At 43.8% G+C, this 24,213-nt stretch overlaps 1 protein-coding gene and 1 non-coding gene across 4 annotated transcripts in view; both read left to right on the forward strand.

The window, feature by feature from the left end:
- TRNAE-UUC (transfer RNA glutamic acid (anticodon UUC)) lies at positions 1-72 on the forward strand. The gene has a single exon. It is a non-coding gene; the product is annotated as a tRNA-Glu (tRNA).
- A 4,413-nt stretch (positions 73-4,485) lies between these two features.
- The window catches only part of RBM39 (RNA binding motif protein 39), a 31,995-nt gene continuing 12,267 nt past the window's right edge, over positions 4,486-24,213 (forward strand). For 2 of the 3 annotated variants that reach the window (XR_011049812.1, XM_068419582.1), the window contains exons 1-10: positions 4,486-4,656; positions 7,895-7,957; positions 9,840-9,889; positions 13,505-13,699; positions 19,155-19,220; positions 19,328-19,381; positions 20,708-20,825; positions 21,456-21,608; positions 22,153-22,290; positions 23,898-23,963. Coding sequence is in view for 2 of the 3 variants with exons in the window: in XM_068419582.1 (XP_068275683.1) it covers positions 7,907-7,957; positions 9,840-9,889; positions 13,505-13,699; positions 19,155-19,220; positions 19,328-19,381; positions 20,708-20,825; positions 21,456-21,608; positions 22,153-22,290; positions 23,898-23,963 (891 nt within the window). In the remaining variant the exon portion in view is untranslated. The remainder of the gene's footprint in view (positions 4,657-7,894; positions 7,958-9,839; positions 9,890-13,504; positions 13,700-19,154; positions 19,221-19,327; positions 19,382-20,707; positions 20,826-21,455; positions 21,609-22,152; positions 22,291-23,897; positions 23,964-24,213) is intronic. The other variant, XM_068419583.1, reaches the window with a different exon arrangement.

Below are 24,213 nucleotides of genomic sequence, written 5' to 3' on the forward strand. Positions count from 1 at the left end.
TCCCACATGGTCTAGCGGTTAGGATTCCTGGTTTTCACCCAGGCGGCCCGGGTTCGACTCCCGGTGTGGGAAAGCACTAACCTTTTGGCTTCCACCCGTGTTTTCGGTTTTCTTTTTTTTCCTCCCCCCTTTTTTCTTCTTTTCTTTTCTTTTCTTTTCTTTTCTTTTCTTTTCTTTTCTTTTCTTTTCTTTTCTTTTCTTTTCTTTTCTTTTCTTTTCTTTTCTTTTCTTCTTTCTTATTTTCTATTTTTTCTCTTCTCTTCTCTTCTCTTCTCTTCTCTTCTCTTCTCTTCTCTTCTCTTCTCTTCTTTTCTCTTCTTCTTTTCTTTCTTCTTTTCTTTTCTTTTCTTTTCTTTTCTTTTCTTTTCTTTTCTTTTCTTTTCTTTTCTTTTCTCTTCTCTTCTCTTCTCTTCTCTTCTTTTCTCTTCTTTTCTTTTCATCTTTTCTTTTCTTTTCCCTTTTTTCTCTTTTCTTTTCCCTTTTTTCTCTTTTCTTTTCCCTTCCCTTCCCTTCCCTTCCCTTCCCTTCCCTTCCCTTCCCTCCCCTCCCCTTGCCTCCCCTCCCCTTCCCTCTTTCCTTTTTCCCTTTTTATTTGTTACTTCTGTGAGATGCCTCCCACCATCCACAGCACGGGGTAACACGAACGACTCCCCCACCACCACCACCCCCCCAGACCCTCTGCATCTCCCCAGGGACACCCGTTAAGCGAACGCCCTGGCGCTCCTGGCAGGGTCAGGGATGATGAAGAAACATGGGCGATGGCCAGCGTGCCCCCACAGCGCCGTGCCCCCACAGCGCCGCAGCCAGAGCCAGTCTCTCCTACGGATCAAGCCACAACCAGGAAAACTTTTGTTAGGAAATGTGTCACTGAGAGCTTCCCCCAGGCCTCCCACCAGCTCCAGCGGTGAATCCAGCCAACCGCACAGCGACCGCCCCAACAGCCTCCCGGAGCTCAGTGTCCACGGTGATCGGCCAGGGCAGCACTGCCACACACCAGGGCCAGCGCCGGGGCTGGACACGGAGCCCGTGCAGCTGCTTGCCAGCCAAGGTCCCTCATTAGCCACCCCACCCAGTCTGTGAGTCCCCAGCCCTAAGTGTGTCGGGTTCATCTGTCCTCCCACGCCACCCGAGCATCAGCCAAGGGCGAGGGGTGTGTCAGCGGAGTAGACGAAAAAAGACACGTCAGTGGCCTCCTTCCAGAGCCCGGCTCCACAGGCAAACGATCGGAAAGAAAACCCCCAGGAAACCACCAGCATGAGCCTGGGCACATACTTCAGTCGCAGTCACATGGCGAGGGAACAAGGACCGCGGAGCTGGTCAGACCTGACCCTCGGGAGGCTGGCTGGGAGCAGCGCCAAGGAGCAGCAAGCGACGGCAGAGGGGTGAGGGACACGCAGCCAGCGCGGCGCTACGGCAACAACCACAATAAACCTCATTTTGTCTTTGAGAAAATTATTAATTTTGTTTACAACCACCCCGTACAAAAAATGATTAGGTTGGAATAGACCTATTACAGTCATGCTTTTTTAAATTTTATTTTTAAACAGCTCATTTTTCCTAAATGTCCCAAACTCAATTGACCAGTTCAGCTTAGAAAGACTTGGAAACTCTATGCAAGAGCTTCAGGATCTTTTTAGGCTATTAACGCTGCAGGAACTTTGTTAGAAATTACATTAAACAACACAGAAGCCTGGGAGTTTTGGTGAAAACAGGTTTCCATTTGGAAATCTATGGGCCTGAGTTCTTATACCTTAATTGATTTAAGTATTTCTACATGCAATAGCAAAATTATCATTTCAGGAGGCAAAGGTTGTTTAGAACTTCCCTTTACATTGTTTCAGATTCAGAGGAGAAAAAACAAAAAACCTAAAACCCCCAGCTTATCTGGTGCCGACTTCAGCAGGAAACCCACTCAATGTTATCTGCACTACGTCGAACAATTGGCCAAAACTTACTGCATATTATTAAATTTAAATACAAATGAGCCATTTTGTGGGCTCCCAGGGGAAACAAAGCGCTGTTAATGAGACAAGCGGGTTTTGTTTCACAAAACACTACTTACTTTCCGAGTTAAACCATTCAGCTTCAAGGCTCCAGCAATCTGCAGGGGCTTGGGCCGAAAGCCACACCAGAGCACTGACAATTTAAGTTACTCTCGGGACCATAGTGACTAAAAAGCTGTCAGGCAGTGGTCAGGGGGTGTAGTTTCTGGCAGCAGGTACAGCCCTAACGCTGTTAGATGCTGTTACTCTTAAGCTTAATGAGTCCTGTCGAGCCCTCAGCCACAGGGAGGGAGGTCAGACCACAGAGGCTGTTAAATTGTAACGTCAGAAGAACCAATCATGAAGGAACACAAACAATTGCACCCCCGTGCCCAATCTATGACCCCATCTGCTCTATCCCTCTCTCCTACAATAAATAACAAGCTTGAAACAGCAAATCTTTACCGCTACCCCAGACCATCGTCCATTTGGCCCAAGACAAAAGTATTTCAACACGGTAAGCGCATGTGATGCTTCCTCCTGTGCTCTCAGGCTCCAGCGCCAGCAGCTCAGGGACGTCCTGACCTGGACACAGCTTACACGCATTGTGTGTTTGTCACAACAGTTCACAGAATCACAGAATGTCAGGGATTGGAAGGGACCTCAAAGATCATCTAGTCCAATCCCCCTGCCGGAGCAGGATTACCCAGACCATATCACACAGGAACGCGTCCAGGCGGGTTTTGAATGTCTCCAGAGAAGGAGACTCCACAACCTCTCTGGGCAGCCTGTGCCAGTGTTCGGTCACCCTCACCGTAAAGAAGTTTTTCCTCATATTTATGTGGCACCTCCTGTGTTCCAGCTTGCACCCATTGCCCCTTGTCCTGTCAAGGGATGTCACTGAGAAGAGCCTGGCTCCATCCTCATGACACTTGCCCTTTACATATTTATAAACATTAATGAGGTCACCCCTCAGTCTCTTCTTCTCCAAGCTAAAGAGACCCAGCTCCCTCAGCCTCTCCTCAGAAGGGAGATGTTCCACTCCCTTAATCATCTTCGTGGCTCTGCGCTGGACTCTCTCTAGCAGTTCCCTGTCCTTCTTGAACTGAGGGGCCCAGAACTGGACACAATATTCCAGATGCGGCCTCACCAGGGCAGAGTAGAGGGGGAGGAGAACCTCTCTCGACCTGCTAACCACACCCCTTCTAATACACCCCAGGATGCCATTGGCCTTCTTGGCCACAAGGGCACACTGCTGGCTCATGGTCATCCTGCTGTCCACTAGGACCCCCAGCCCTAGTGAAAAACAACAAAAAAGTTCAGTTCTTTTCACCTGTCGAAAAGGCAGCGGGCTTTCCTCCGCTGGCGTGGGATCCCCAACACGGTTCTCACTTGGCACTGCCACCCAAGAGGCCGTGCTGACGCTGGAAATGTCAGCGTGAGGGTCAGCTGGGATCTCAAGAAAGGTGTTAGTTTTCTTTTGCAGCAAGTATAAGGTTATTTGATGTGGGCAGAAATTGGGACACAGATGTTAAATGGCCTGTCTACACAGGAACACTCTTGTTATTCCAGTAACCGTATAGTGCAATAAACATTTAAAAAGCAAACACATCCTCTGGAGTTAAGGAACTATAAAACCACTTATGGCTACATGGTGCTCAAGAAGGGAAAAAAAACCCCCACTTTCCATAGCCAATAAGCCTAACCCGGACAGGACACCTGTGTGCGGCCAGGACAGAGCCTGGGGCACACGGCAGAACAAAACCCGGGGAGAGGAGGAGTTGCACCGATGGCTAGAAGGCAAGTGGCCGTGACAGGGCTCCCTCCCGTGGGGCTCGGTGCGGGGGCTCCAGCCCCCAACGCCCCGCAGGACCCAGGGCACGGCGGTGCCCCCGACAAAGGCACAACGGACGCGCCGAGCCCGCAGGCACGGCCGGCACGGCCCGCAGGCACGGACACGCACCCGCTGCCCTGCCCGGCTGCGGGGCGGCGCCTGGGCCCGCACACCTCCGCGGGGCGCCGGGCCCGGGCCGGGTGAAGGCCGCAGCGCCCCAGCGCTGCCGGGGGGGCCCGGGGGGGCCCGGGGTGCGGGTGTCGCCATTGGAGCGGGCGGGCCGGGCCCTGCGGGGGGCGGCGGCCAGGGGTCACCCCCGCGAGTCACCTTTGACCTTTCCGCCGCGCCCCAGGCGGGCGCGCGCGCTCTCGCGAGAGTGCGCAGTCGCGTGACGGCCCCACCCGTCGGCCGAGGTCTCGCGAGAGTTTGTGACGCCGCTTCCGGGCGCGGCGTCTCGCGAGAGGCGGCGGGCGCGGGCGCGCGGGGTCTTGTCTGGCGCTGCCTCTCGCGAGAGCCCCTGCGCCGCGCGCTGGGCGCCCCCGTGCCGCGCGGCGAGCCGCGAGCAGCCAGACGCGGCGGCGCCATTTCGGGGAGCAACCGCCGGTGCCAGAGCCGGGGCCCCGCCGGGTCCGCGCACCGCCCGCCGCGGCCGCGCCGCCGCCCCCCCCGCCGCCCCGGGGCTGCCCCAGCGGCGCCCCCAATCTGCGGCTCAGACGCCGTGAGAGCGCTCTTGCGCCCTCGGGCCCGACCCGCGCCGTCAGCGCAGCCAGCGCCCGAGCCGGGAGCCGCCGCCGCCGGAGCTCGGCGCTCGAGCGAGGACAGCACACGCCCGCGGCGCAGGTAACTGCCGGGCGGGGGCCGGGCCCCACCGCTGGGCGAGCCGCGGCCCGGCCCGCGGAGCGCTGTGGCCCGGGCCTGCGGGCGGCCCGCGCCCCTCCCGCCGCCATGGCCGCCTCTCCCCGGCTGGGCGGCCCCGTCCCCCGCCCTCGGGGGCTGCCGCCGGCCTCCCGCCGGTATCCGCCCTGCGCTTCTGTGGGGGGCTGCGCCGGGGCCGGGGCCCGGCCGTGTGGGGTTTGGTTGTTCCCATGGCCACGTCGCGGGCGGGCCCGGCTGTCCCCGCGCGGCGGTGTCCCTCCGCGGCTCCCCCCACGATGGCGCTGTGCGGAGCCACCAGCTGCGGCCGCGCCGGGCTGCGGCCCCGCCACGGCGGCCGGAGCTGTCGGGGCCCGGGCGGAGCGCCGGGGAGCGGCTCCGGGTCTGCCTGCGCCGGGAGCGCCGCGCCGCTGCGGGCGGGCGGGGAGGGAAGGGCCGCGGAGGGCGCGGGGCGGGCCGGCAGCCCCGGCAGGTCGGGGCGGGCCGGGTCGGGCGCAGCCCTGGGCTTGAGAGCCCGGAGCCGTCAGTTTCCGATCGCTCGGGGAGTGCGCGGAGCTCCCCTCCCGCAGCGTCGGTGCTCTCCGTAAGCCTCCCCGATGCGTCTCCAGGAGGCTCCTGGCAAAGCAGGAGTGGAATTGTCATTTCTTGGAATTACCAAAGCAAATAATTTCGAGGAGAGGAGCTTTTTAACTTCCTTGTGCGTAATATAAGACAGCAAAACGAGACGGAATCTGCCTTCAAAATACTGGCTGGATCAGTGGCAGTAAATTTCATGTCCCTTTAGCTTTTCTGTAGTCCCACAAAGTGTCAAGTGAGTTCATTCCTTGTTTGTTTTGGAGTTTTGGTGGTTGTTGGTTGTTTATTTGTTTGGTTTGTTTTTTTCCTCTACAGAGATGTCAGGTGTGTGCAGCTTTTTTTGAGCAAGCTGAAAGGCTTTTATGAAAGTTATTTTGAGTTTCTTCAGTATTTAATGAAAGATACTTGAAAAATCTGTCATTATTTTCTACTCATTTGAAATTAATAAGGGCTATTATTTGTGATTTTTTTTTTAAAAGACTAATAATTATAAGCGTTGTTACACGAATTACAAAGTCAATAGTAGGTCTGTGTTACGTGAACGGAAGGTATTCTGATAAAAACGTGGTATTATAGCAATGACAGTGTTTTGTACGGAGTACAAAGGGCAGATTGCATGGGGTGAGGCCGAAGGTCCGTGTAACGGAGGATCTGGTCTGTGATGGATCTTAGGCCCAGAATAAATGCCTAAGAAAGAATAAACACAGGGCAGTCGTACAGTGATACTTCTCTCTGTGTGCTCCTAGTCGTCAGCTAGTTGTGGTTCAGGGTCACAAGGCATGTCTTTGTTTAATGAAAAGCTTTTTCTGTAAACTTTTGTGCTTTTTTTGTTTTGGGTGTTTTGAAGACTGCATGTGGGTTTTTTTTCTTTGTTAGCATCCACAGTGCCCTGTAACAGTGAATTCCAGGGCTTAATGCTGTGTGAATAAGGACCTTTGTGTTGAACCCACCGGATGATGGTTCATTCGCTCGGACTGTTTGGGTGAATGCAGTAACAGTCATCCCCTAGTCGCTTTTCCGTGCCACTCGTGGTTTGGCCGTGCCTGTCATGGCCCCTGTCCCCCTTTGGCCACCCTTCTTCAGGGTGAAGGATCCCACCCCAGGTGTAGAAGGATACCTTAGCTAAATTATACATATGAAAACGGAATTGTGGGTGGGAGTTGTCACCAGTGTGACTTTCCTTGTAGAATCCTGGGTTTGGCCTGGTGCTTTGTGATGGTCCTTAATCAAACTGATGTGCTTGTTCATAGCGAATACTGATACAGCAGCGGTGAATTAAATCATATGCATGTATGTAGATGAACTGAAACCAGGAATGTACATACTCTAGTAAAAAGTAAAATTGAGCCATTACCCATCAACTAAGGATGATGATATTTGTAAGTGATAGCAGTGTAGCCCAAGAGGTAAAACTTGGAAATGAGGTCAGTGTGCCTTGGTTAAGTGGTTGAGTATGAACCGCCAGTGCTCTGATATTGCTGAAGGGTTGTGGTTTATCTTGATTGTATGGATGGGCAAGGGTCAGATGTGGGTGGGGGCGTGACTCGATTCTTACATGTGGTGCAGCTCTGATGTAATATTCTCAGTTTTGAGGTGATGAGTGAACAGCTTAAAGGATCTTGAAATGTTGGAGTGATTTCATTATGCTGGCAAAGTCTCTGGACAGCGCAGTTCCTGCAGCAATGCCTGTAACCAAGGTGCAAGAATTAACCTGTAGGATTAAAAACCTATTTTATGGCACATAATGCAGGAAAACTTCACTGTTGGGCTGTCTGACTTGGATATAGAGGTCTGGCCATTTTTGAGCTTAAGAAAGAGAAACTTATATTAAGAGATCTGAGGAAGTTGACTCTCTGTACTATAATGGTGAGAGTCTTGAGAGGTTCTTAATAGCATACCTGCATAGGGAAAGGAAATCAAATGTCAAAGGGATTCAGAGTATAATAAACACAAAATTACGTTGGGGGATTGAATTTGAAAAATAAGAGCAACAATTTAAAAAAAAAAGCTTATGGTGACTAGTTTTACCTGGCATGGGGCATAGTTTTTGTCTGAAACCTGGAGTTCCAGACTGGATGGCTCTTGTGTATGCTTTAGTAACTCTTAATGCTTGAATCATAACTGTTGGTTCTGTGGCCCCTGTCATGCAGGAGGCCGCATTTCTTAAAGGACCACGGTGTTCACTTTAAGCCTTCAGCTTAGTGAATGGGATGGCAGCAAATGCTAGGAAGCTGTGAACGGGTTTGTTCTGTTCTTTACCTGTCTCTCTGGGGCCCTCTGGTCAAGCTCTAGTACTTCTCAAGATGGGCACCGTAGCTGTGTTTCTGTATCATAAATGATCCGTGCTCTTTGTTTTGAAGGAGAGAGGTGGAATACGGAATACCTCTGGGGCTTCCACTGGCTAATTGTGTTTGATAGGGTTTTGTTGTTCGCAGCTGTAATTGCTTTGTGTCACATCCTTTATCATCTCACCGGGCAAAGCTTCATTCCAGTTCTTATTGGAGGTGTCTGCTGAGGCAGTGCTCTGTGAGTTTGAGCCGATGCAGCGGTGGCCTCTTAAGCAAAAGCCTTTGGAATATAAAGCACGAGGGTGTTCTCTGTCTCAGGTGGGTTTTGCTTCTTCTTTCAGGTGTCCTGAAAAATGGCTGATGATATTGATATTGAAGCAATGCTTGAAGCTCCTTACAAGAAGGTGAGAAAAATGTGCCAGTGAGGTCCTGTTTACCTTAATTTAGCATTATTCATGAAACTACTGCTGAACTGTAAACTAACATCCCTGGAGCCCTCATGATTTATCTTATTGGAGATGCATTACATGTAACTTACAAGTAAATATGTACTGTTAATGTAATTATATTGTGCAGTAGTTTCACTTCAGCGTGATGAATAAATGCCCATCTATCTCTCTTTGTAGACTTGCCTAACGATATCTCACCTCTACTCCCATGAATTCACCTTTGATTCCAGTGTGAACTGTCAATCATAAGGTAGTAATTGAGTGACGTATCGCTGTACCGTGGTCCCCTAGGTTTAAAAAAACAAAACCAAAACAACAAACCCAAAAACCAAAACCACCCAAAACAAAAAAAAAAAAAAAAACAAAAAAACCCAAAAAAAACCCCAACAACAAAAAAACAACCCCAAAAAGCAAGAAACCAAAAAAAACCACACCTAAAATTGCCAGGTCCAGTTTGGTATAGCAACAAGGTGAATGCAGTGGTTTGGGAAAACAGCAGGGTTCCAAGAATAACCTTTTCACCAGTCACATGGCAAGTAAATATTTGAACAGTCTGCTCAGTGCAAGAAGAGTGGGACTTGCTTTTAATGCAGAAGACTGGTGGCGACTAATCTCTTAACAGGGCAGATGGAAATCAATTGCTGAGTGAACGAATTTACGGAAATTCTTGGACCCCTGAATAGAATGTTCTTAGCAAGTAAAAGACAGTATCACAGTCTGCGGTGTCATTCTAAAATAAGCTCTTGTATTCTTCTGTTCTAGTTGTTTAATTAGGAAATGTCATTTTTTGTGCAAAATTTTTATTAATTAGCATAGTGATGTTTTTTACCTAAACCAGCAGCAAATGCATACTGTCTTTTTTTGGTTTTCACCAAATGGTGGTGAAGTGTTAACGTTATGCATGCTTTAGCACTGGTTTCACAAGAAATGTGTATTAAGTTTAAGTCGCTTAGGAATTGTTCTTCTGATGTAACTGATGTGACTAAATTGTAAAGCAAGTATATAAGTTATATAGCAGCTATTGTTAGGCTATTCTGCAGTGTTTATTACAGCCATGTAATGAATTATGGATGAGCATTTGTAAGTTTTAAGTGGTATATTTAGTTTATGTAATATTTAGCACTTACGTTAAAATCTTGAAGAGAAATTTGTAAATTGTTATGTTAAAAGTCTTGTGTCGTGGTTTAACATGGATATTTTCCATGTAAACAGGTATGGAAATAGGGAATGTTTAGGCTGGACTGGTGGATTATTGATGACTTTCTTGGGAGTCGACGTTACTAAAGCAGTGTGAATCCCTGTTTGCTTCAGGGCGAGATGTGTGACAGAGGTGACATCAAGCTCTTACAACCCTTCAACGAAAATGAGCGAAGATCTCGGGAATGGCATCGGTCACAGGAAATCCATAGTGGCTGGCTGCTAGCGTAGCCACTGGGGCTTAGGCAGTGATATAGCCTTGGTACTGATCAGAGGGGCACACAAACACAAACCTGAAACTTCCTCTTACATTTTATAGAAATAACACTTAACCACTTGAGTGCTGAATTCTACAGGATAACTTGCTCTCTAAACCATGTAAGGAAGTATCTACAATTTAATATACACTTTTAAATGATGTAAGTCTTGTATTTTGTAATTGTATGACTTAAAGTTAAGCAGCAAAGTGGTTAAACGTGCCTACCTAAATTTTCTAAAGCTTTCCACGTTAAACTGTAAACAAGTAATTTAGTATTAAAATTTTTGTTTTGTATTTTCTTATTCCTATTCCCATTACCCTTTGACCACTTGAAATGTTTCCGCTTCGTCCTCACGATGTTCTTCTATCAACCCTGCTTAGGATGAGAACAAATTGAGCAGTGCCAATGGCCACGAAGAACGCAGCAAGAAGTAAGGATTTTCTCAGTTCTCTATATTTGGGGGGAGGCTGCTGACTTCTTGTAAACTTGCCAATGCATGTCAGTCGTGTTTAGGGAAGTAAAATGGAAAAGCTTGAGATTTGCAATTGCTGCAACTGCAGCAATTACGAAATTTTCTTTTGTTTACAAATGTAGATACGCCCTTGTCACTGGTGTCATCAAAGTTGTGGAAACATTTAATGTTAGCATCAGAAAATAACATGGACTTGGGACATGCTGAATTTCTTTGTTGCTTTAGCAGTGCAATGGATTTCGCATTTTAAAAATTCATTTGGTGTAGAATTTTGTGATTTGGAACAATTCAAAGCATTGAAAGATATTAGTGCTTTCTTGAAGAGATTTAGGGTGTTGGATCCTCTCTCTCTACTCCCCCACCCTCCCCCCCTTCTCAAAATTTCTAAATTTTTTTGTTTCTAATCTAAAGTTTATTACAGTATAACCTTTTTAAAAAAAGGGAGTTCAAGCCCACCTTCTTCAGGAGGTGTGATTCCAGGGTCTGAACACCTGCTGGTGGCCCAAACAGTCTGGAATCGAATCAGAAATTTGAAGAAAAATGCTTTGCATGAAAGAGTCTCTTAAATACTCCAAATAAATGGAAGGTTTCTAAGTCTGTAAAATAAATTCAATAGCTTACAAGCATCATTTGGTGATGAGATGGTTGACGTAGGAAGATGAATTTGATAGTTGAGTAAAGAGTAACCAGTGCGTTTTTGTAATATACAGCTAACTTCAGAAGTCGGCTTGTATGCTGTTGTCATCTTCTGAAATCATACAGATGAAATGCAGAAGGGATCCAAAGAACATTTCTTCCCAGGTGTAGAAATATTTGGGAAATGAGAAGTCCAATTCCAACATCGGACCTATGTTGGAATCTAATAATTTAAAGTTGATTACACCCTATATCTGCGTTTTAAACAATACTGTGAACATCATTTTCATGCTAAATACTGAGACCCCTAAAACCCTGTCAAAAGCAGCTGCTCCCAATATTAAGTTCTGAGGTTTTATTGCTTTAAAATATATATACATGGCATGTAAAACCCTGCTTTGTTTGGATAGCTAGTCTCAAAATATGAACCGGGATCTGAAAGAAAAGCAGCAATTTTTAAATTTTAGAATTTGTCCTGTCCTTGGTTCCTGGTAGAATTATGAGAATACTAGAATGCATTTCAGTTCATTTCCTTAGTTGCTGTAACCTCTGTAAGACTAAAGCAATGACGTTTGTTAATGACATGGTCCCATTTTCAGGTGGGACCTGTACGCTCTGAGTTTGTATTTCTAATTCAGAAAAACAGCAGGCTAAGTTTAGAAAAAAATGCATATTGTAAAATAGAAGAAAGTCAAGGTGTTTGGCTACTGTTCGTCTTGCAATGTTATTTGTTGTATGGAGCTTCATCTCTTTTTCTGCTTTCCTGATTGTACCCTCGTGTCTGTTCAGAAACGTTGCTCCGATGGTATCTCCCCATTTCAGGGGAGTTAGCAGTTGCTAGCAGGTTAGTTATTCTTGTAGTGCAGTTCTCTGACAGTATGAAGCTTTTTGTCCCAGAATTTTGATTTGATACAGCTGTTGTTCCCCTGAATCTTTAAAGCATGAACCACACCATTTTGTACGTGACTTGTGACAGTGTACTCTGCTGAAGACGAAGGTGTATATAGGCTTTACAAGACTTCTTGCTTTGCTTATTAATTAAATTATTTGGAGTGTCAGTATCTAGAAGATATTCGTTATCTGCTTCACTTGGACAATACTGAAAGAAGATTCAAACTGTCAGGAAAACCATAATCCACAGCAAACATCAACAACTAAAAAATAACATTAGATTCAGTGTGCAGCTCTCGATAATTGTCAAATCATACTGAATTTCTGGTTTAGAAATTGGAAGTATTAAGAATCTGCAGTTTTACTAGATGTCTGTACCGTATGTCCAGTTCAGTCGTGATTGAAGGCAGAACTTGGATCTTGACTGTTCAGAGTCCTTGCAGGCAGAGAGGGTTCAGCTCACAGCTGGACAGTGAACCGTTGCTGTCTGTACTGAAGACCAGCTGCAGTTACTGGTACTGGCCAGTGTATTGAGCTACAGGTAGTATTTTTTGGAGCTGTTACAATAGTGTTTGAGGGTTTTAACTTAGGGAGATAGTGGTAAGTGGTGGATCCTAGTGGGGAGAGACTATGTGTGCCTGACTGTCACAAACTGCGTTACAGTAGGAAGTGTCGTTCAGTGATGCTGATGCAGATCATTCTGGATTTCTGGGTGGTGTGATCTTACCAGAGATTGTGAAGCTTCTGAATGTTGGTTTTTGATGCAGCAGCTTTGTCCGTACAAAAATATTAGAGAAACTGATGGGGTATTTTAGATAAATAATCAATTAAAAATGAAATATTCCAGTTTTTAAAACCAAATCACAAAATATTTGTCTTGAGAGATAAATACTAAGGTAGTTTTAATGGGTCTTCCTAGGTGGAGACTGGGGAGCAAAAGCTGCTGGTGATGATTACGTACAGTTACGTGAAGTAGCTGAGAGATTTTTACCTTAGTAATTGAAACGAACTAGAAGTCTTAGTTTGTACATGGCCATAGAAGGTAACAGGGATTAACTTTTTTAGAAAGGGGAGGGTGGCACACAAAGCTTTTAAGTGTATGAGTGACCGCTTTGAAAAAAGCTAGTGTATGTAATCAGGAGGACCAAAAGGAGGAGAGGGAAGATTCAGTAGCGAAGGATGTTTTGAATTTCAAAAGCTTAGCACCAAAGTTGGTTATTCCCAAAATTTAATTTGAGGTGAATTACTGTCTTAAGTAATTGCTTGAGCATCTGTTTAATGTGTGTTTTATGTATGCATACACATATATTTCAAAAACTAGGAGACTAAGTTTGTATGGTCCAGAACTTAAATAGAGGAAAAAAAAAAAATTGTCAAATAACCCAAAAGTAGTCTGCCAAGCATGGAACAGTGGCTCACTGGTTTTCGGATATGAGGTATAGTTAACTTACAGATTTTAAAAGTCTAAATTTTCTAAGTAAACGGTTAAAATGATGAAGATCTGCAGTTTGCCCCAAACTTGTAAGAGCCACAGACTTAAAAAAGCGAGTGACTTATGAGTGGGAGTAGCAAGTAGGAAGCAGAACTCTTGGTGTGTTAAGACTGATGGCAGGGAGTATCGAGAGAAAACAGCCTTTGTTTCCCTCGGGCTTGCCTCTTCCTTTCTGTTTTTGTTGTTCTGTTTTACTTTGCTGTAAAAATAAAATTATTCTTAGCATTGTGGTGGTGTATTTAAACTATGTTTGAAAGACACATGAAGTACTGCATTTAGTATGTACTAGATCTAATGCAGGAAATATTTTTTCAATCCTTTTGCTCCTCCTGGAAGCATTCTTTAGCTTTGGAGCACTTTGTTGCACATGATAAGTTTTAAAAGATTGCTGACATGCTTAACCACCCATTTAGCGAAAGAAACTTGTATAAATACCAACAGGTAGAAGCTTTTTCCTTTCAATGTCTGTGGCATCAGATTAGAGGAAGTGGAATATGAGGTAAATAATAACACTGAGCTACATGTGTAACCAAAGTTGTATTTTTCTTTCTCAGGAGAAAAAAGAGCAAGAGCCGAAGTCGAAGCCATGACAGGAAGAGGAGCAGAAGTAAGGAACGCAAACGGAGCCGCGATCGGGAAAGGAAAAAGAGCAGAAGCCGGGAAAGGAAACGGAGCAGAAGCAAAGAACGCAGACGCAGCCGTTCTAGAAGTAGAGATCGCAGATTCAGAGGCCGCTACAGAAGTCCCTAGTAGGTTATTTATGTAGAATTGCATGTGTGCTGCTTCAGTGTATGGTGTGGAAGCTTAAAGTTTCACTCTCTGCTCTCTAAATTGGTCACTAATCATCTCAAAAAAAAAAAAAGTGAGAGGTTAAGGTTGAAGAGTGTCAATAAATACGGAGTGTTTGTCAACACAGAGTGAAAGAGGAGGATGATAAGGTATCCAGTTCCTCCTGCTAGTTTTCATTCTTACCTGAACGCAGAAAGGTGCAAAAGCAAGTGAAAGAATGTGTACAACTGACTGGAAAACAAAGTTTATCACAGAATTAAAATAACGAGCAAGTTCTACATGTCCTAACTATCTTCAGTACATGAACCTGATGGTTTAACTGTCAAAAAATGAGCAGTAGTCTATGACTTTGGTTACAGGATCATAAAACCTTTTGCTTGTATTACTAAAGGTTTTTACTGGGTTGCTGCTCTTGAACACTTACTGCATGAACGCTTCCTGTGTTTATGCATCCAGACCGGAAGCGTCTTGTCTTAGTCAAGCCCACACGTTGCAGATTTGCCCTGCTTTTTTCTCAGACTTTAGTTCCTCTTGGGTCTTTGGCTTGATAGAACTTCCGCTATAGGTAGTTCCTGACAGTTGTAAATCAGTTCTCAAAAAACATTTTTTCATCGGTATCTATTCTGTGTTCCTGCTGTTCTGTATTCCTGCCCTCCACTTTGCTTGTCACCTCTTTCTGCCTTCAAAGCAGCAGAAAAACAGAACTGGGCAGTATGCTTGGCTTCATTGATTACCCGAGGCTGCTGTTCGTGTCTGCTTTTGTCCGGGTCATCTCAACTGTTGTCAAATCTCACAATGCAAGATCCTGGCAGAAGCAGGCATTTGGAAAGGATACATTTTTTTAATCATGGCATGTAACGTCATCTGCGATGGAGAAACCTCTCGAGATGTTGGAGACAGTGTTTACCTTCTGACAGATTGCAGGCTTGTACAGTTTTCTGCGCATGAATGTTTTTCTAGGTGGCTGGGTCCCAATCCAGGAAACACATTCCTTCTGGTACTCCTGGAATGCAAACTAAAAACGCCTGAGGTCTCAGGATCTCATTTTGCACTAAGTCACCTGGATGTTGGTGTTTTCATAATGAAAACATACTGCACCTCCTGGCTCTGCTGAGATACAGTGGCATCCCATGCTTCCATCGGTCCTGTGTACTCGGGGATCGTAGAGCCCATCAGCCCTGTTAGTTTTTTGGTTTTTGTTTTTTTTTTTTTTGTCTCAAGTGTCAGGCCTGTCAGAGCCTCTGTAAAGCTGCTCTGGGCTTCAGCGATGAAGATGTCAGCTGTGCACAGTTGGCATGTTTTCCGCAGCATTTTGGTACCTGTAAGATGACAGGAGCTAGCTGGGTTGTGCCAGTGCCACTGTTCTCCAGACTGCCTCATAAACAGAGAACCTTGATCAAGATCTTCAGCCTTCTTCCGTATGTGGAGCCTGCCACGCTTCTCAGCTCCAGTGTGGCATGCGTGGAGAGGATGTCCCTCATCTCATCGCTTGGTTGGGCGTTGCTGTGTTCTCCTAGCTGCTTCAGAGGGTTTTGTTATTTGTTTTTCCTGGCGTCACTGGGTGAGAAGGTTCTTTACCTGGAGAAATTTGTGAGCTTCAGTGTTCCGGTCTTCCAAAATAATTTCCTCAAGTAGAAGTTGAAAGTATGGACATTAGTACAACAACCCATGCCTCTTTTAATGCATCAAGATATGTTGTGTCAGGAAGGTAAATGATAGCAAGGGGTCTCTTTCATTGTTCTGATGCTTTTCCATAGCTGTTCTAGGCAATTTCTCTGGTATTGAGAGTGAAGAAAAAGGCAAGATGTATCCTCAGGGGACAGGAGATTGAGGTTGTGCTTATTGGTTTGGCAGTGTTGTGTTCTCTGCTTCAGTTTCTGAATTGTTGCTTTCATTTAACCAAGCAGAATTTTAGTGTTTAAAATAGTTTGGTGGAAGATTGGTACAGGGCAACTACGTGCATCCTAGAAGCATTGGTACTGACTGTTGCGTAGCCAGCAGTTGGCTGTCGTTCACTTGTAGGTCATGGATGATGCTGTTGAAGTGATACATATGTTAACAGGATTCCAAGATCCTAGTTTTGGCTCAGAAGGCGTGAAAGAGAAGGCCTTGAGAAGATGTGAGGGAGAAGAACTCTTAATTTCCTGTTCAGGACTCTTCAATGCAGAGACTCGCCTTTAAAAGCTGTATAACAGGTGCTGACTTTCAGGGGGACACAAGTTCTGGAGACGAAGCCTCCTGCATCACCAGCCTCCTTTGGATCAGATACCTTTGGATCTACCAAAAATCGTGCTTCCATATGAAGAAACTGTCTCTGTAGCAGTGCCATCAGCTCAGCGTTTCAATATAACCACCAGAATGCTCTCACTGGCTGGAGAATTTAAATCTGGAGTCTCACCTTGTGGGGCTGTTCAGACAGTTCTGAGTTGGTGTTACTGCAGGTAGTGCTGTAGCTGACTGCAACATATAGGTCAAAATACTTTGTGGCTGCATTTTTTAAAAAAAAACCTATTTTTTACTCTTCCTCTCCTTGTGATCTTTCTCATTTGCTTTATAAAGGCCCATTTTCACGCTACTATCTCTAAACCGAGATGTTTTTGCTGCTGGGGGTGATGTGGATGTGTCTCTGCAATAGTGAGGAGAGAAAGTCTAGTATAGGTAATTCTGAAGGAAAAGAAGAGTGTGCCATGGTCAACCTGAAGGCTTTGAATTTGTCAGCTTTAAGGATGAGATAGTGATTAAATGTTTTAATTTCTTAAAACTGTGTGACTGGCTTGCGTTGCTTAGTGTTCACAGGGTTTTTTAGTGTTACTATTCTCATGTATCTTGTCCCTTAAGTGTTTTACAGTTACATTATTGGGTCTCTTAGAAGAGAGAAGTTGACCAAGTGTTCTTGCTTAGACATCTGTCTGCCAGATCCCAGCTGTTGTTAACGTACCCTAGAAGTCACTTAGACTGTCCTGTTGCTATTCTGAAACCAAGAGTTTGGGCAAAGCTGCTGGGAAAGCAGTTATTACCTGAGGACTGAAAGTTCATTTTGCTTCTCCTAGACTTTGTTAGCCAGAGCTTGCCTTGTCTGAGACTCTTGTTGGAGTCTTGGATACGACTGAGCAGGTGAAAGCTGATATTTCACTGTCTGTCTTCTGACCTGACTTGTTCTGGGGCCATGTGGCATCACGGAGGTTTAGGAAAACACGGACTTAGCTGTGCTTTGGCTATACACAGGACTTGGTGCATTTGGCTTATGAAGAAGATAACCCCTAGACATAAATTGCTTGTGCCTTGGTACTTCCACATGTGATAGCAGGAACCAGGCAACGATTGCAAAGAGTTCTTAGGCAGTAGGAGGAAAGAAGAAAAGTCCCCTGAGATCTACAGCTTTACAAGCAAGCCTCCTTAGAAAAGCCCACAGAAGTGCATCCTGCATTTACTGTTGGAAAAGGATCTTCAGAAGGTAACTGGGGCCATCAGCTTGTCCCAGGCAGCTTTCTGCTCAGTCTGTTCCAGTGGTCTGTTATGGCTTCAGTTTGCTGGGGTTTTCTAATGTTTCTCCCATGTAGTCACGTAAATAAGATACTACTTATTTGTCAAGAGTGAAAATGGAAAAGAGATTGTTGGAGTTGTGTGGGGTTTTTTGATTTGTTTTGTTTTTTCTCAGAAGTTGTACATATATTTGAAAACTGTTATTGTGTATCTCAGGCTTTTTCATTAGGTTTAGACAAACACTTAAAACATTTCTTTCACTGTTTTTTTAAAAACTCATGGTCTTGATTATTGACCATCATTGAGCTGGTCTGCATGTTAATATTCTGAGTCACTGTAATTGGTTTGTTTTGCTACATTTGAATTGGAGAACACCATTACATCAGGAGGGGTGAAGATGCAAGGTAATCCCATCTCTGATAAGAGGCCAGCCTCTGGACTTGGTACCAACATTTCCAGATGCAGCTTTTGCCAGTATGTGTCATAGACATTGGAGAACCTGCGTGAACGCTCTCAGCAGTCATTTGTCTGAATTTGAGTAGGAAATGGAGTAATTTATCCTAGGCAAAATAAGAAGTCTGTTTTTTATTAACAGTGATCTCATCTCAACATGTGCCTGTTCTTTATGTCTTATTTTCTCTTAATAAGTAGTTTCTAAATGGTCTTTTTTCTTTATTTTTTTTTCCAGTGTTATACAGGGCTATATATCCCTTGCTTTAACCTGGCCAGCACGGTTTTGGATCTTGGCCCACTACTTCCGCCAGTGTCATGACATGTTTAAAAACGGGCATCCTCCTCCTTGTTGTGGGTGCTGAGTTTAACTATAAACATTACTGCTCCACTGAGTAGCAAGAAGACTTTTATCAGAGAAATTGGTTGGCTAAATGGATTTAGTGGAAGACTACTTAATGTCTTCAGACTGCCATGTCTTTCAGGGTGTTTTCACATCAATTTATAGCCACGGCAGAAGGAATCAATTCTGTGCAGATGGAAAGACAAACCCCCTAGCATTGTCTCTGCAGCAGTGCCTCTGCCGTTCGGTGGATATGCAGGAAGAACGTTAACAGGTGTTGTTCTTTGCCTTGTATCTACAAGGAGATCAAGTTCAGGGAGAACATGATAGGATGAATCTTACAGTCTCTTACCCTGTGCCGCGATAACTAGCAAGAGGGCTGTCCTTAACATGGAAGCAATGGGCAGATTGCCATTTGTTGTAGCAGCCTCTGTGAAGCCTGGAGAACTAAAATTAGATTCAGCCAAGAGATTGAATTCCTTCTGTGGTGACATGTCTATATAAGGTTAACTGGTGCCTTAAATGGTTCTGTGTTTTGATGTCCATTAAGAACTTTACTTAAAGGAAGCTGCATTTGTGTATTTGTAGCACTTTAGTGGCTAGAGCTGAGACAACATTAGTGAATGTGTCCCTTATTTCCACTTGCACCTTAAATTTCATGAAACTTTCAGTTTTAAAATGTTACGCTTGAGCAAATCGTCCTGCCAGCACCACTTTGCTCAAAACTCTGAGGCTGAGTTCCAGGCCGTTCAGGTGCTGTTTTGCAGTCATCAGCAGGTAGAATACGCATGTGGACAAAAAAAAAGCATGTAAAGAAGATGACAGCAGTAAGTGTAGCTCAGAATATTTTGCACATACAAATGCGCCGTGTCTGTCTGGCTCATGATTCAGTTCTTCCCTGGAGTCCTGCATATTCTGGGATTTTGTGATGCAGATAAAACTGAGCAGGGAGCATATTCTGTGCCTGAGGGTTTGGAGTGCTGCACATAGCTTATGCATGCTCTGGGTGCTGCGAGGGGAAATTTTTACAAGTTCAGGGGCAAGGGTGGGTGAGCGCTTGCAATGTAGTGTGAGTACAGACAGGAAGCCTTGAGTCCAGGTACTCTGGTGACTAACGTCTGCCTTTGCTTTTGCCGTAGCTCTGGTCCAAAATTCAACAGTGCCATCAGAGGGAAGATTGGTCTGCCTCACAGCATCAAATTAAGGTCTCTGAGTTTTTTCTACTTTTTATTGCATCATTAACAGGTTTTGTTTAAAATCAGGCTGGTATGTTTGAAAGTTTTCTTACGATCTTGTTGATCTCTCTTTATAGCAGACGACGCTCCAGAAGCAAAAGTCCCTTCAGAAAAGACAAGAGCCCTGTTAGGTAGGAATTTTTACGCGTTTGGGAGGTTTTTTTTGTCCAGTTGAAGTTGGAAAAGTAATTGTGAAATAATGCACGACTACTTGCTCTCCAGCTTATACCCCCAAGTAATGCTGGAATTCATTCAGAAAGCCCGTGAGAGGAGAGCATTGAAAATATGTTGCTTTGACCCTGTGTCATAAACTGTCTCTCCCCCCACACCAGTAACAGTGTACAATTAATTGTAGATAATGTCTGTTTGCAAAACGTGTCTTGCTTTGCTTTTTGTGTTTCTATATTCACAATCTTTTTTCCCGTTAATTGTGATTTAAATTAGCTAGATTTTCTGCTTAATAATCTTTAGCACGGAATGGAAAAGTACTGTACAAATGCTTCTCTCTCCTGTTCAGTATGTGTTGATGTTACTTGTAGAGAAGCCGGGTACCTTTGAAATCCAGAAGGTGCTTATTCATTCTTAGGCTTCTCATTTAAGGGGATTGGATTTAGATAGCTGCTAATGAGATTATTCTCTAAATTAACACAGTAAAATTTAACAAATCTTGCTTTGTTTTTTTAATTATTAGCAAACTCTTACTGAGATAATTTAGTTAATTTTTTTGTGTGTATTCGCAGTGATTTTTAACATTTATAAAAATATAAATGCATATTACTTGACTGGAGACAGTCCAGGATCCAGCACACTAATTCTGTCCTGTACTTAAGTACAAGTCAGGGTTTTTAGATTTGAAGGTTTAACACCTTAAAAGTGGTGCACCTAATTTCAGCTAGTGATCAGTATTGAAATAAAATTAATCTAGTGCTTTTGGTGTCAAGGATGAGAGTAATTATGTACTATTCATACTTTTTGTGGGTTAACAAGCTGAAACTATACAGTGAAGACTGGGGATTATGTTTGTATAGATGTCAGTATTGCTGAGAGTTCAGACAGCTGGTCTGTGCTAATTAATGCCCTTTTCCTTTGGTTTCCTGTCCTTTCGTCTCATCTTTTTGACTGCAGGCTCCCTAGTGGTACTGTTACCTGTTCTGGACAGCAGCAAAATGGCACCTCTGTGTAGTTGGGACTTCTGTACTTAAAATACAATTCTCCAGTCATATTTAATGCTTACAGTTGAAATAGGATGTTTGGGCATATTAAAGAAGTAAATATATTATTACTGTTATGTTAATATTAGGTATTCCCTATTCTTGACCCTGCCTTTTGTAACATGGCAGGTGTTTTTTTCCCCCATCAGACTTTGAAGTACTGATTATTTAAAGCTTCATGCATGGTCCAGAGATGAATTACCTTAATTCAGATGATTTTTTTTAACTGAACTTTCCTCTTTCCAGAGAACCTATTGATAATCTTACCCCTGAAGAGAGGGATGCTCGAACAGTATTCTGCATGCAGCTGGCTGCAAGAATTCGACCGAGAGACCTGGAAGAATTTTTCTCTACAGTAGGGAAGGTAATTAATAGGGAGGAGGGTAAAATGATTATGAACAGTGCCTCAAGCTGTCCTAGTACGGGATTGGTGTTCTGCAGAATTATAAGTAAGTGGCTTTCTGGAGCTTCCTATACAGGTGAAAGTGGAGATGAATGATGACCAACTAATACTTAAAGGCTCTGAACATGAAAACATAATTTATTAGGAGTTCATTGTTCAGCATGTGATGTGATACAAACCATGGCAACGCAGTTCTGATTCAAACAGCTTCATTTTTCAGAGGTTTCAGTCTTTTGCGGATAGGTCTATCAGTTATAGTGTAATTTAAAAACTAGTTTAACTTTTAATTTTAAAAAACTTTTTTTGTTCCATCACCTGTAAGTTCTGGCTTAAAGCACTACTGTGCTGCAAGCATTCTGTCGCTCCTGTTCCCGTAGCATACTGCGTTTGACTTTGGCAGCTTTTAATGCTAGCTTGCCTCTGGGATGTGTGTGTTAAGGTAGCTTTATGCTACTCTAGATGTGCAGCATATTTGCCAAGCCAATGGCTTTGTAATTAATTGGTTATTAATACCTTTCTGGGAAATGGACTGCATTAGGTTTTTTTCCTAACAGCGTTTTCTCTAACAGCGTTTCTGTGCTTGCCTTTCAGGTGCGGGATGTGCGAATGATTTCAGATAGAAATTCCAGGCGTTCAAAGGGAATTGCTTATGTAGAATTTGTTGATGTTAGTTCAGTGCCTCTGGCAATAGGACTAACTGGACAGAGAGTCTTGGGTGTACCAATCATAGTACAAGCATCACAGGTAAGGAGCTGTAAACCTCATTTTTATTCCTGTTGAGTGGTGCCTCTTATCTTGCTGGAAGACTTTGAAAATTTGGTTACCATTGGACATTTGGAAAACCTTAACCAGAATGATTATTTAAGCCAATTACAAATGGACCTTTGCTTCCCATAGTTAACAGGCAAATTAAAGCAATTCAAAGTGATATAAATGCATTTTGAAAATACAGATGTTAAGAAAGTAGTAATAATGACATTGCAGTATATATTATGTATACTTTCCAGCGTATGTAAAAAGTAAAGGGTGAAATTACTGGATACAAGCCAGAATTCTGCGTTAAGTTGTTCAGTTTGAAGGCTTTTGGGAGCTGTGTCTCTATACTTGCTCATGGTCTTGGATTTTGTAGATTTTAAGTTAGAGTCCAATGGGTAGTGTGCAGATAATACAACAGCTTGTATATTTCGGTGAACCTCCTAGTTTTCATCTGGTAGGTGTCTACTGCTTATATTAGGGTTTTTTATTAAATTCTTACAAAAGATGAGTTTTTCTTTTTTCCTTCTCTTAGGCAGAGAAAAACAGAGCAGCAGCAATGGCAAATAACCTGCAGAAGGGCAGTGCTGGTCCTATGAGGCTCTATGTGGGATCATTACACTTCAACATAACTGAAGATATGCTTCGAGGAATTTTTGAGCCGTTTGGCAGGGTAAATTTTAATTTGGCGTGTTGTGTTGTGGTAGTTTATCTGAAAAACCTAGTAGTTGTAGAGCACTCACAGCTTCTGGAAATAATTCAGCTTCAAACCTGCAAAATATTTTTTTCTCAGTCTTGTGTACCTGTACATCCACAAGGCTTTAGATACATAGTTAGTATTGCAGAACAAGTGAGAACCTTGATCTGTGATGTGATCCAGTGGTTTTGAATGGCAGGGCTTATGAAGGAAAGCTGAGAATTCAAAGAGTACCTAAAATTACAAAAAAAACAAAAAAAAAAAAGAAAAAAAACAACAAACAAAACCCAAACAAAATATCCCTACAAGCTTCTGCAGCTTTGTAAATACTTTCCCCCCCATGTGATTGTGAATTGGGGCCCCATTTCACAGGTTAAAGCACAAAGCACAGAATCAGGTCTGAGTTCTCCTTGCTGTGAATGTAATAATTATCCGTTTCTGAGGATTTTTGCTTAAGTTTTAGCTCATGGTACTACCATGAACTAGCGGTGTGTCCCATATAGCTCTGGCACAGGCTGCGTTTCACTCCTGATCGTTAGGCCCCAGTTTGCAACATGGTAATATGTTTTTGTCGAGGGAGTTATCAAAGCGACCAGGTTGAATGTGAAGTTTCTAGTGGAGTCATCATAAATGTTAGCCCTGCTGTGCTAAGTAAGGTATCATGGGTATATCATTATTAGAGAGGGAAAAAGTCATATACTTAATATGCTGCTTAATGGATAAAAAAATTTAAAAATTGTCAAGTTCGTTGATGTTTTTTCGTACGATCTTTGGATATTAACCCTGCCTCATACAAACTGGAACAGTGCTTTTCAGGTGCTTTATTCAGATTCAGTGTGGGTATCCCTTTAATTCTGTTGTGCAAAACTGTGCAAAAGTGCAGCATTTTATTAAATTTTAATCCACTTGTCTGTTCTTGTTTTTTCTCTCAAGGTCTGGCAGTAGGATTAATGTAGTTCAGGAGGCTTACATGTAGAGCTGTGAAGGTTTTTTCTTCTCCTGATTCCATGTACTCCAGTCTTAAACTCCGTTCTTCTTACTTCTGTGTTGCTGTCTCTTCCCAACACTATTTTATAGCTCATAGATGACTTACTAATATTTTTTAAATTCCATAACTGTAAACTTCTAGGAGTTCCCATATGCCAATAATTACTTAAAATATGTGCCTTTTTCTTAAAGCCCCTGGTCAAAGGGGGCTTTTCTTACCTGGTAAAACGGAGCTTTGCAGCATATGAGATGCCATAACTATAATGTTTCGGTTAGTATTTGATGATGTCTGCACGCTCATTGTCTGCTGGCATGTGACCTCAGGACCGAGCCTCTGCGTGTAGCTGGACTCAAAGGATAAATTGTACATCAGCCTTATGTTTATCTGCTTCTGTTTTAATATCAAAGTACACACCTAGCTGCCTGTACACTAATTTTGACTTGAGGAAGGAATGAGGAACTGATTTTAAAAAAAAAAAAAAAGGGGTTTCGCATTCATATCTGTATATTTCGCAGGGCTGTATTCAGGTTTGTTTTGGTATCTTGTGTTTTGTTCCCAAATGTCTGATAATAAATAGCTTTAATCTTATTTTTAGATTGAAAGCATTCAGCTGATGATGGATAGTGAAACTGGACGCTCAAAAGGATATGGATTTATTACGGTATGACTAGAATTGCCAGACTTAGACAATGTCTGAGTGTAACCTTCCCGTGTAGTAGTGTAGCTTAGTCAGCAATCTGTTAGGTCTCATCTCAGAAATGTCATGTTGCAGGGCATGCAGCAACGGCCTTTTTCTTTGTTTCTGCCAGTTCTCTGCAGGTATTGTGGTTGAACAATGCACATGTTTAGAACGGAATAGTATGCTTTGTGGTCAGTGCCTGGGAAAGCAATGCTGTCTTCTGCAGGCAAAG

The sequence above is a fragment of the Nyctibius grandis genome, chromosome 28 (assembly GCF_013368605.1).
Source record: "Nyctibius grandis isolate bNycGra1 chromosome 28, bNycGra1.pri, whole genome shotgun sequence".
In the NCBI taxonomy this organism is placed as follows: Eukaryota; Metazoa; Chordata; class Aves; order Nyctibiiformes; family Nyctibiidae; genus Nyctibius; species Nyctibius grandis.